At 41.3% G+C, this 13,571-nt stretch overlaps 1 protein-coding gene across 3 annotated transcripts; it reads right to left on the reverse strand.

Moving 5' to 3' along the window:
- Nucleotides 1-9,987: 9,987 nt before the first annotated feature.
- Nucleotides 9,988-13,315, reverse strand: LOC115434438 (polymeric immunoglobulin receptor-like). 3 transcript variants are annotated; one of them, XM_030156387.1, is made up of 9 exons: nt 13,262-13,315; nt 12,726-13,049; nt 12,235-12,543; nt 11,415-11,445; nt 11,139-11,239; nt 11,009-11,028; nt 10,818-10,874; nt 10,531-10,587; nt 9,988-10,182 (listed from the first exon to the last, which is right to left on the reverse strand). In XM_030156387.1, the coding sequence occupies exons 1-9, from the start codon at nt 13,305-13,307 to the stop codon at nt 10,129-10,131; spliced, it is 999 nt and encodes a 332-aa protein (XP_030012247.1). In that variant the 5' UTR covers nt 13,308-13,315; the 3' UTR covers nt 9,988-10,128. The 3 variants fall into 3 exon arrangements, with proteins under 3 accessions (XP_030012247.1, XP_030012246.1, XP_030012245.1); XM_030156386.1 differs by having other exon boundaries at nt 11,139-11,236; nt 11,415-11,550; XM_030156385.1 differs by having other exon boundaries at nt 11,415-11,550.
- Nucleotides 13,316-13,571: the final 256 nt, after the last annotated feature.

The raw sequence follows: 13,571 nt of genomic DNA on the forward strand, positions 1-13,571 counted from the left end.
ACAAAGTAGACGGGTCTGAGACGTGCATGTTAAAACCCTCCAGACAGCATATAAATAGACCTTGGATTAAGGTTTCTGACATTTTAATATTCTGAGTACATGGGAGTGTGTATTTGCACTTGGAATAATATGTTAAGCAGGGTCATATAGAAAGGGTAAAATAGAACAGTGGCTAACAGAGCTAAATAGCTAAACCTAATAATAAACTTGATATGTAAGAAAACACAAGAAATATCACCAGAGGAAACACTATTCACTTCACTCATAAACTATTCATAACTTAGCAGACACATCCAGACAACAGCAATAAATGAAGTCATGGTCCTTTGCTTTCACTTTCTAGTCTGGGTTTTGTGGTACTTTGAACAGGAAACCAAAGGGCAAATCAGAATACACTGGAAGGTGTCACGTCTACAGATTTATCTCCCTCCTTTGTGTTTGTAGTCCTTTGGCCTCTCCTGCTGGTGGTTATGTGTCTTCACACTCACTCTAGATTTATCACGGTCACTTCCCCCTCAGTGCACCTGCTCCTTATTTGTATCACACACCTACCATCATCACCGTTCATTATTTAAGCCCACTTACCACTTCACTCCCCGTATGCTCGTTTTTAGGCATTCTTTTTTGCGTTTTGCCAGTGCCTCACCCTCGCCTGCAGGGTGAGGGGTGGCAAACTCATTTTAGTTCTGGGGCCACATTCAGCCCAATATGATCTCAAACGGGCCAGTCCAGTAAAATAATAACAATGAAATTACATTATGAAAATGTTTACATGTACAAAGTTGAATTAAAATGGAAATAACACGAACAACCTGAAATGTCTTAAGAAAAATAAGTGCAATTTTAACAATATTACGCCCCAGTTTATCATTTACATATGTGCATTACCACTTACATCACAATTACAAATGCACAAAACATTTAGTAACAGGCAGAATATTGGTAAAATTCCACTTACTTCTCTTAAGACATTTCAGGTTGTTCATATTTGTTCAGGTTATTCACATTTTTTGTCAAAGGATAGTTTCTAAATGTAAATATTTTCATGTAATTTTACTTTTTACACTAACACATAGAGAACATTGTCATTATTTATAGGTTATTATGAGAGTATCTTACAGATCTAATGCACTTAAGATCATTTTGGTCTGTATGTGGTACATGAACTAAAATGATTTTGACATCCTTGATTGTTAATATCTTTAGTGTAATTTTTGCATTTCACAAATTCATCCTATGGGCCAGATTGGACCCTTTGGTGGGTCAGTTTTGGAACGCTGGGCCATATGTTTGATACCTGCGCCCTAAAGCATTTCCCAGCCAGTCAGGTACTTTTGTCTTTACTGTGTGTCATGCTGCTGCTAGACTGTAAAATCCCAGTTTGGGATAAATGAAGACCGACCGACCGACCGACCGACCGACCTACGTACCTACCTACCTACCTACCTACCTACCTACCTACCTACCTACCTTCCTTCCTTCCTTCCTTCCTTCCTTCCTTCCTTCCTTCCTTCCTTCCTTCCTTCCTTCCTTCCTTCCTTCCTTCCACCCACCCACCCACCTATCTATCTATCTATCTATCTATCTATCTATCTATCTATCTATCTATCTATCTATCTATCTATCTATCTATCTATCTATCTATCTATCTATCTATCTATCTCCTAAACAACACTCTACTGTTGCAACTCTATTTTCCTTGAGCTCAGTCACACATCCTGTTTTATGCTTCTTGTTTTTAGTTCACTAAAGAGCCTTTTTCTGTTTAACTTGTGCAGTTTATTCGTGGGTCCTTCATTCCCTGTGACAGAAGGAGTGAGTAATCCAATTGATCCCATGACCAGTAGTTTATCAGATGTCCCAACTGGCCTCCAAACACTTGTAAGTTGTGGAACAATAGTCAAAACATGAAGCTAATTTTATTGTGTGTGTGTGTGTGTGTGTGTGTGTATGTGTAACATCCTCCTCTTTAGTTTCAGTCTGATGAGTTAAAAGTGAAAAATGAGAGATTAACAGCAGAGGTGATAACTGTGCAAGTTTGGAATAAAATTAAACAGGACAAAATATTCTGCCTCTGTAAGATCATGACGACAAATACAGTCACAATACACTGAGCAATACCATTTGAAAATGTCTTAAACGTTTTTTCTCTTTGGCCCTTGTTTGTTTTGTGGTTACTGCAGAGCTATACATCCAGTCCAGCTCACAGTCAGGATGTGGTCTCATTGTGGGCAACGACAAACAGAAATGAAAGATAGAATGGAATAGTTTCTGTTTTTCTTCAAATTTAAATGGTGGTGAATGAACAAAGAAAAGACAGAGGTGTGGGTAAAACAACACAATTTCCTAAAACTAGGTTAGTTAAACATATTTACTGTTGTTAAAATAGTAGGTATTTGACTTTTCAGTAAAAGTTTAAAGTGAGAATGTCATATTCATTACCTAATTTAGGGCACATCTGTGTTATCTTACCACAGTGATCTGCAGACAGATTTTGTTGTTGCAACAGACAGAACAACTGGTCTGTATTGAAGAGACTTTGAAGAAGCAAAACAGTGAAAACTATTTACGTACGTATTTATTCATTTTTTGGTTCAAATTCTTACATGAACTGCTTTGTGTATACTTTGTGTAACTTAACATAAAAAGTATAACAAAGTCTTCTTCTTCTATTTTATTTTATTTTATTTTATTTTATTTTTTACATAAAATTGCTTTTTAAATAATACTGTGGCAAAACTAAAAGTATAGATAATTCTATAATCAACTGTATTTATAGGCAGTAATCTGGTTTTTAACTGCTATCTGTAGGTTTCCTGTCTCACACCAGTACCAGCTGCTTCTCTCCTCCCTCAGTCCACATCAGTTACATCAATGGTCACCTTTGTCCTGACTATTGATCCAGACTTTGTCACACATGACCTACCAAGCCTTTTTGCCAGAGACACTGTAGTGACATTTGATGGCTGTATTAGTCCCATTAAATGCTGTGATCTGCCACTGGTACGGGACTATTTTAAGAAGGAACAATCAACATCCAGAATAAAGAACATTAACCCATAAAAGCCCAGTGTTACTGTTGTGTCTGTTCCCAAATGAATTTTTCTTTCTGTTTAATTTTTCTTAAGTGATTTATTACCATTTACTATAATATTACCCTTTGTATTTTGCATTTAAAATGAGGTATTTTCCTATTTTGAATTCACCGATCATGTAGAGGTTCATTAAAACTCAGATTAAAGTTATGGGTTATTATTTCAAAAACAGAGAAAACTGAAGAAAAAGTGACTTTTTTAGTAAAATATATGATTAACTGAACATAAACAAAGTGTCTCCATCCACTGTCATTGATCAAACTCCATGGATTTTACTGGTGAATCAATGTTGTAGAAATTGGTGTTGTTTCCATGGTAACCAAGGAGCCTCTGAATGTCCAAATGAGTCAAATCTGATGACCATGAAAAGACAAAAAACTGCATTCACATGGATTGTTAGGATTAATGGATTAACAGATATTAATCATTTAGGATCAGTGGGTGGTTTTGGTCGCTGGTGGTTGTTTGGGTCTTTATGGTTTAAAGCCCTGTTTTATTTCGATTTTTTTATTCCAGACTAAAGCATTTCACCTTACCTGTGGTCAGCTGAAAACACATTCTAACACTGGAGCTCCCATCAATTTGTTCAAAAAATGTCATTGCCATTACATTATCAATAGTCACCGGGAATATTCTTTTTCTTTTGTTGCCAGAATTGTGAAACTTTCCTGAACTACTCGGTTTGTTTTATCTTTATGAAACCCATAGAGACAAAATGGAAACACTAATAAACACAGTTATAAAATGACTCCTATAGTTGACCTGTGAGTCTGGTGAAGATTGGGAAAAATGCTGAAATGAAGCATCACGATTTTAAATAAGAGTATGACAAATTCAATGAGATCAATTTTCTTCTTCATAATTTTTCTAGTCATTCATGTGCAACTTTCTTATATCGTCTGGATGAACAAGAGGCCAGGATGCACTTCCACTAACAAATACATCCATACATACATATTTTTGATCTATATTCGCATTGCGCATGCGTGGCGTCTGTCAAACCGCCGGCGGATCTACTCCTAGAAATCCAGCCTTTTAACTACTTATTTCTTGCCTTTCAACGCTTACTCACTTGAACCTAACCTCTTAACCGTGTCTTTTCACTTGACGCCATCAACCCAAACCTCCATCAGGACAGGTCAGTATTGTCAGTGGATCCTTACCTCTGGTTGTCACCCACCGCTTCCCGCGCTCTGCCCGGTATCTCGCTGTTTCCACCATGGCGTCATCCTCATCAGCCGGAGATAGTCCTCTTGTCGAAGCCAACAAAACCCTGGTAAAGGCTTACCAAACTATCGCGGATCTCAAAGAGGAAATACTGCGCCTCTCCGCAGAACTCGAGGAGAAAAATGCCCAGCTCTGTGGTTTCTCCAGCCGCCTTCCCACACTGTCCAGTCTGTTTCTGAAAAGCGCAGAGAAGCCCAAAGCCTCCTGCGATGATACGGTGTTATGGGATCCTTCCTCTGCCTGTTCTCGCCCCCCGTGTTCTACACCCTGGTCTGAAGTGGTGATTCGTGGCCGCAAAAAGAACACGAGCAAAGACTCACCACCGCCGACCATCAGCACATCAAACCGCTTCGCCGTCCTGTCCGTGGAGGACGTTCCGGCTCCTCCCCCCGCCAGGGCTGATGTGCCCCCCATCCCACCTGGCTCTGTCCCGGAACCGGCTCCTGCTGACTCCGTGGCTGCCACCGAGCGGATTACCGGCGACGGTCCTAAAGCCGGTCCTCCTGTGAAGCCGTCGAACAAGGGTCCCCGCTCCTCGGTCCGCTCCTCTGCCCGGCGCCGCCTCCTCCGAGAGGCCGTCCGCCGTCACTCCGACGGTCCACCCGTGGAATGTCCACCTAGAGAGACCAGGAACCCTTCACCTTCAACACCGTCTCCTCGACCACTTTTCCCTCCGACCACCGCTATCCTCGGGGACTCCATCATCCGTAACGTCCGTTTCTTTAACGCCATAACCAGGTGTTTTCCTGGTTCCACCGTCACCTCCATCCTCCATGAACTCCCTCAGCTGCTGCTCTCACTGCCGTCCACCGTTACCCGGATCATAGTTCACGTGGGCTTCAATGACACTTCTCTTCAACAGTCCGAAGTGACGAAGGTTCATTTTAAAAACCTCTTTGATAAACTGAAAAGATCCGGGAAGGCTGTTTTCATTTCCGGGCCCCTCCCCTCCTTTGCCCGTGGTGTGGGCCGTTTCAGCCGCCTCCTCAGCCTGAACACCTGGCTCCAGTCCGCCTCTGCTCTGAACGGCTTCAGTTTTATTGATAACTTTAATCTGTTCTGGAACCGCTCCTCCTTCTACAAGTCCGATGGCGTCCACCCCTCTACACTAGGCAGCAGCGTCCTGGCTCAAAACATTCAACACGCTGTCCAGACTAAAACCACTCCCACACCTATGTGACTACGCTCCCCGTCTTCTGCTGCAGTCACCTGCTCCCCCTGCTGGTCACATCAAACATCACCACGTTCAGAGTCTCCTGTACAGTCTGCAGTCAGACTGAATACCACCCCAGCTGATCTCTCCTCCTCTCCCAGCCCCTCACTAATGACAGTTACACCCCTCACTCACACCAGCTCACCTTTGAGGAACAATCTCTCTACTGGTCACCATCCTATTCCTGTTATTTTCGGTTCGCGTATGGGGTTTCACACTGCTAAAAGGCATCGTAATATCACCAATCTCCGCCCATTAATATACACCGCAGTCATTGGTGCGTCCTTCTCTATAGGGTTATGGAATTGCCAATCTGCAGTGAACAAAGCAGATTTTATTGCTGCCTATGCCAACCATCACACACTGGACATCCTGGCTCTCACTGAAACCTGGATTACGCCTGAAAACAATGCAACCCCAGCCGCACTTTCTATCAGCCACACATTCTCTCATACCTCTCGTCCATCTGGACGAGGAGGTGGTGTGGGTCTGTTAATTTCCAACAAATGGAAACACAATCAACTCCTACCTTCAGTCAAATACAACTCCTTTGAATACCATGCCATCCTAGTGACAGCACCAGTCAAACTTTACATAATTGTCATTTATCGTCCACCAGGGCAACTGGGGGATTTTCCTGATGAGCTTGACACTCTGCTTTCCTCCATCCCAGAGCATGACTGCCCCATGCTAGTCCTCGGTGACATGAACATCCACTTAGACAATCCCAGCTTCTCAGATTTCATGTCACTAATACTCTCTTTTGAGCTACAGCGGGTTTGCAGTCCTCCAACCCACAAAGCTGGTAAAGAGCTCGATCTCATTTTCACCCGAAACTGCATCACAGATGCCCTCACAGTCACACCTTTACACCTGTCTGACCACTATTTCATTCAGTTCAGTGTGTCTCTCCCTGAAAAACACTCTGCTCCCTCCCCCATGGTCTCTTTCCGCCGCAACCTCCGCAATTTGTCCCCCACCCACTTCTCCACTGTCGTAGCCTCCGCTCTCCCTCCCCCCTGCACTTTTTCCTCCTTAGAGGTTAACGATGCCACTGAGTCTCTGTGCTTTACACTTAGCTCCTGTCTGGATAATCTGTGCCCTCTATCTACTAGACCCGCTCGATCCTCCCAGTCCCACCCATGGCTCAATGATAACCTCCGGTCGCTGCGTACCAACCTCAGAGCCGCAGAGAGAAAATGGCACAAAACAAAAAGCTCTTCTGACCTGATCACATTCCAGTCACTATTGGTATCCTTCTCATCCAGTGTCACTGCTGCGAAGAAGGCTTACTATAATAACAAAATTCATTCTGCCACCGACACCAAGAAACTATTCTCAACCTTTAAAACACTACTCAACCCTCCACCTCCACCGCCCACTACTAATCTGACAGCAGACAATTTTGTTTCATTTTTCACAAATAAAGTGTCTACTATCAGCAGTCAGTTCACTGATCCACCCATAGACTGCACGCCTCCTTCTTCAACATCATCATCATCACACACTGCTTCCTCTCCCCTGACTATGGCTACTACTAACTCAACTGATAAAAGCCCAACTGCGTCATTCCCCTCATTTACTCCCCTCACAGAGAACGAGGTGTCTAAACTCCTTTCCTCTAGCCGTCCTACAACATGCCTGTTGGACCCTATTCCATCCAACCTCTTACAGTCTGTTGCCCCTACTATCACAGCACCAATCACACATGTGATTAATGCTTCACTGACTTCAGGAACATTTCCTACAGTATTTAAATAAGCGCAGGTAACACCACTACTCAAAAAACCTTCCCTCACCCCCACTCAAGTGGAGAATTATCGACCAGTCTCACTCCTCCCATACCTTTCTAAGATCATCGAAAGGGCTGTTTTCAAACAGGTCACAGAATTCCTCTCCCAAAATAACCTCCTGGACATCAACCAATCTGGCTTCAAAATCGGCCACTCCACTGAAACGGCTCTGTTGTCTGTGACAGAAGCCTTGAAAGAGGCTAGAGCAGCAGCCAAGTCTTCAGTACTCATTCTACTGGACTTATCAGCAGCATTTGACACTGTCAATCATGATATCCTGTTATCCATACTCTGGAACATGGGCATCACAGGCCACGCACACTCCTGGTTTCAATCTTACCTTACTGGTCGGTCCTTCAGTGTGTCCTGGCTAGGGCACACATCAGCAGTTCACCGCCTCACCACGGGGGTCCCCCAAGGCTCTGTGTTGGGCCCCCTCCTTTTTGCCATATACACCACCTCACTCGGTCAGATCATCCACTCACACGGCTTCTCATATCATTGCTATGCTGATGATACCCAGCTCTATCTGTCATTCCCACCTGATGACTCCACAGTCTCAGTGCGGATCTCAGATTGTCTCTCTGACATATCTGCATGGATGAAAGCCCATCACCTTCAGCTGAACCTGTCCAAAACTGAACTGCTGGTCTTCCCAGCTAAGCCAACCATACAGCTGGACATCTCCATCACTATTGACTCCATACCTCTGGCTCCTACCAGTGTAGTACGTAACTTGGGAGTCATGATTGATAATCAGTTGACCTTCACGGATCACGTTGCCTCTGTCACCCGATCATGCCGTTTCACTCTGTTCAACCTAAGAAAGATCAGGCCATACCTAACCGAACAGGCCACCCAGCTCCTGGTGCAGACTATGGTTATCTCCCGTCTTGACTACTGCAATGCTCTTCTAACGGGCCTCCCAGCTTGTGTTGTCAAACCACTACAGATGGTCCAGAATGCAGCAGCGCGTCTGGTCTTCAATCAGCCTAAAAGGGCACATGTCACCCCCTTACTCATTGAGTTACACTGGCTACCCATAGCTGCCCGCATCAAATTCAAATCTTTAATCCTAGCCTACAAAATTCTCCGTGGGTCTGCTCCTGTCTACTTAGGTGCACTAATAAAAGCTTATGTCGCCCCACGACCACTCCGCTCGTCTGGGGAACGTAGTCTGGTGGTCCCCAGACCTTGTACAAGACAATCCAGGCTCTTTTCATGGGTCGTTCCACGTTGGTGGAACGCTCTACCAAGTGCTACAAGAACAGAGTCATCCCTGCCTATCTTCAAGAAGCTCCTGAAGACCCAGCTCTTCCGAGAGCACCTCCTATCCTAGCACTTTCAAACATTCCATTTTAAATATTCTAATAAGGTTTTTCCCAGGACAACCACAGATTCTTTCACGATTATCTCTGGACCTGCTGCGGTGGTCCGGCCTCTTCCCTGCCCTCATCATCACCACTCACTTATCCTCAACCGCCTCCATGTGTCTCCCCCTACTCCCCCCTTCTCCCCCTCTCCCCCAGTCCCTATCTCTATCGCTCTCTCTTTTTCCCCTTCTCTACCCTCTCTCTTTAACCCCAACTGGTCAAGGCAGACGGCCATCCTCCAGGAGTCTGGGTCTGCTCGAGGTTTCTGCCTGTTAAAGGGAAGTTTTTCCTCGCCACTGTCACCAGTCACAAGTGTTTGCTCCTGGAGGATTCTGTTGGGTTTCTGTAGAATTGACTTAGAGTCTGGTTTTGACCAACTCGATATATAAAATGTCAAGAGATAACTTTGTGATCTGGCGCTATATAAATAAAATTTGATTGATTGAGTGATTTAATTGGTTTCCCCTGTAAGTCGCTTTGGAAAAAAGCGTCTGCCAAATGCGTAAACATAAACATCCATATTTATGTATTGTTGTTTTGTTTTGCATTTTTCTTCAAATAATTCTTCAAGTACTGTTATAATTTTATGACTTTAACTTTGTTGCTTTAAATGTTATTCCTGAAGTCAACTGCAAAAGATCATATTTGGTAATATCATTGCATGCCAGGATGGGATTATTCAGTGGCCTCTATGAGGGGAAAGATGGGTTAAATATAGTAAAACATAGAAAGAAAGTCTGCTGTATAGACGTTTACTGACAAATACAAAGAATAGACTGTAAACCACATACACATACCCTAAGTATAGTACAGCACAGTAGTCTAAACTTTTTTTTCCCCATATGTACAGTTTAATGTGCAACAACAAATGATGGATAAGTATATTAACCCTTTATAGGGCACTCATAGAAATACTCTGAAATTCAAAATTTCAACCTTAATGTGTTATTTGAAGACATAATACAACTTTATGACTATTGTGAAATTTTTCACAATTTTTTATGGTCATGTAGAAAATCAAGGTCAGTGAAGTTACTGTATTTGGTTCCTTGCCCATAAGTGGCAAAAAAAAAAAAAAAAAAAATCCAGGAAGTATATATAAAAAATATACAAGAAAAATACATGTTATGTGAAAGGAACATGTGTTTTAGAACATTAGAACAACATAAGTGCTGATCCAGACACATATCATCCCTTTGAACATCATTCCTTACATTAGTACCATTACTTCATGGTACCTAACAAAGCAGGTACACTCACTGTTCATGCAGAGGTGGACCTTACAGACCCTGTAGACCACATTGGACCTGAGACTGTTGACTGGCTGTCCTCACTGGAACTGTTGCTGTCTTGTAATGTGAGTGGAAATGATCAGAACAGTCACTTGCCTGATAAAAGGTTAAAATATTTGACAGGAAACTTGAAAGTCATCGCTGCAGAGCCAGTGTACTGTAGGTCACCCTGACATCTATCGCTTCAACCTGAAAAGAGAAGCAAGTAAATACACAAAGCAAAGAGTAATGTTTTTAATAGATCTGATGCAGATGTTCACAGGAAAAATTACTGAGCATTTTTTCCAGAGTCAAAAGTATTTTCCTCAAAAAGAGTAAATTTGGCTCTATATTGAGTTTGGAGAACTCTACCCAAAGAAAAACTTTTACTCTTTTTAAAGAGGGACCAAATGTTAACTGACGCAGCGTAAACTTTTTTTCCATTTGAGTAAACTTTACAAATTTCCTGTGTAGATATAAACACTGAGGTATAGAAAGAACCAGATTTAGTGTTTTCTTGTACTTTGTTACAAACTTAAAATGTATTTGAACACATACCTGGCCTGAAGTTGATTTCCTGTTTGTAACATTGCAGTATGTTACATCCTCTTCACACTATATGGAAGTAAATAAAGTGTTTATAACATCCTCACATTGGAAAACAAGCTGTGTCACAAAGTTCACACCTAACACTTCTATCTTTGTGTGACAAACATGGTAAGACGTGAGAAACAAAGATGATGACAAAGTAGTTCTAGTACACACAATATGTTTCTATAGATATGTGGTGTAGAAACAGTGTTACTCAGTTTTTTCATTGTAATTTAATTAATTCATTTATTTACCTGGGCTGTGGTTTTTCTCACATGCGACACAGTACTGTATGTTACTGTCTGTTCATCCTGATAAAACAAACCAAATATGACACAGAATATTCACCATCATTCATCTTTTCCTCTGTTTACCTGATGAATTCCAAAAACACAAAACAAATGTAAAACTTGGAAATGTTGAAATAAAATGAAAACCACCTTACCTCAGCTGTGGCTGGTGACTCTAAAAATAAAACAGTGGAGAATTGTGGCTAAATATGCACATGGAATGACTCTGTACATTTAGTCTAAATAGGATGAACTGGATTCATGTACAGTTCTGGACAGACTTACTGCGTCTTTTCAACATGAACCAGGTGAGTACGGCCACCGTTACAATCAGCAGCAGCAAACACAAAGGAATGATGAAACTCAGCAGATGATTGGATGAGCTGCTGCACAAATGATAGAAAAACACACACATGACATGTTTAATCAGTACCACACTGACATTCAGTTATTTTTCTAATCATTAATACATCAGTGGTCCTAATTCTATCTATAAATAACAAAGCAGTTTTATTTATCATATGATTGAATCTATAAAACACAGGTTTAAATCTTACTAACCTGTGTGTTCCAGTTTGTTCTGTGGTCGGTTCTTGACTCACATATGTGTGATTGACAGGTTTGGACGTGGATGATATGGTCGTTGACTGTCTTGTTGTTGTTGTTGTTGTTGTTGTTGTTGTTGTTGCAATTGTTGCTTATTTTCAACAAAGTGATTAACAAAGTAATATAACATTATGAATCCATATTAAATCAAATTACAGTACACAGAACATTTAATGTCATATAACGAACAGGGTGGGGAAGCAAAATTTACAATATTTTGAGGCAGGGATTGAAAGACAGTGTATGACCAATTAGTTTATTGAAAGTCATGAGAATTTATTTACCACAAGAAAATGTACATAATAGAAAATGTTTTTATTCTGTGTGTCCTCCTTCTTTCTCAATAACTGCCTTCACACGCTTCCTGAAACTTGCGCAAGTGTTCCTCAAATATTTGGATGACAACTTCTCCCATTCTTCTTTAATAGTATCTTCCAGACTTTCTCGTAATAGTTTTGCTCATAGTCATTCTCTTCTTTACATTATAAACAGTCTTTATGGACACTCCAACTATTTTTGAAATCTCCTTTGGTGTGACGAGTGCATTCAGCAAATCACACACTCTTTGACGTTTGCTTTCCTGATTACTCATATGGGCAAAAGTTTCTGAAAAGGTATGGATAATAGTGTTAGGTATGATTATGACATCAATATATGTTTGGTTTCAAAACAATTGACATAGTGCCTGCTGAGAAAAAACAACTAAATGTTCATTGTAAATTTTGCTTCCCCATCCTGTATATATTTATGATTTACTATTATGTGAAGTACTTACTGGTGGTAGGTCTCTCTTTAATGGTTACATGCACCGGCATCTGCAGGTCTTCATCAGTGCACCAATACCAACCACTGCTCCTCTCCCTCAGTTCACTCATAGTCACAGTAATAACACCAGGGGTATTTCTGTTAATAGTCACCTTTGTGTCATCTTTTTTCCCAGAGTCTTTGATACAGGATGTGGGTCCTTCACCACCAGTCCTGCACCACTTTATTTGTTTAGATCCTCTATAGTGACAGTCGATGGTTATTTGGTCTCCAATAAACCCTGTCACCTCCTGAGAATCCACATAGAGCGTGGCATCGCCTTAAAGAAAACAAGTTTGATAAACATGTGTATTCACAGATGATGTTTCAAACTGTTTCTTTTTTTTTTTTTTTTTTTTTTAATTAAAAACTGTAATTGTGCTCGTCAGCAAACAAGAATTCTCCCCCCATTTTTTTCCATACTGGATCCCATATGTATTGTAGTAAATTCAAAGCTCTTACCTTTTCCAGTGACAAAAACAATAAAACAATTTCCATCATCACGTCCCTGGTTTATCTCCATGACACACCAGTAACAATCTGTGTCCTCCTCTGTCAGGTCATTAATAGTCCAGGTAACAACTCCTTGGTTTTGGTCGTCAGAGATCAGATACTTTGTTGAATTGTACTGATTTGTTTTAACTTCATACGAGCAGATTCTCCACTTACATCCTTTACACAGATATTTCACATTGTCTGTGTACTTTGACTCGTAGAAACATGGGATAGAGATAGAGCCTCCTTTTTCCACCATTACCTTACTGACTGTACTTATACTGTGAATACCTGCAACACATATACATTATTGTAAACAGAAACATTTCATTCTCTCCACACAAATTTGTATTGACATGATGCTGTAAATACTGTGCACTGCTCAGACAGCTACAGAACATTGTAATGCATTTTCCTACATGTGCTATGATAATATGAGACCCAGCTAAATAATAAGACAATAAACCTGTAAACACACAAATATGAAGTAACCTGTGACTGACCTGTGAGACCAGGGAGGATGAGGAAGATGCCGACAAAAATAGCCATTAATGTGAGGAAGAAAGTACAGTAGTAAAACCAATGAGGCCGCTTCACAAGACTGATTATGTACTTCCTGATTTTTCTCGATACAACTTCTATCTTTCTTCCTTCTTGTGTCAGTGCTTCACGGGTTGGTTGGTGAAAGAAGTGTGACTTTGATGAAAAAAGAATAAACTTTCTGAATGTGTAACACTTCCAAATGCATCCATATTTGTACACATTTGGAATGAGTTTGCTTTGTATTTTTAGCTGCAACTGATCCCTTCCCAC

Source organism: Sphaeramia orbicularis, chromosome 15 (assembly GCF_902148855.1).
Source record: "Sphaeramia orbicularis chromosome 15, fSphaOr1.1, whole genome shotgun sequence".
Lineage (NCBI taxonomy): Eukaryota > Metazoa > Chordata > Actinopteri > Kurtiformes > Apogonidae > Sphaeramia > Sphaeramia orbicularis.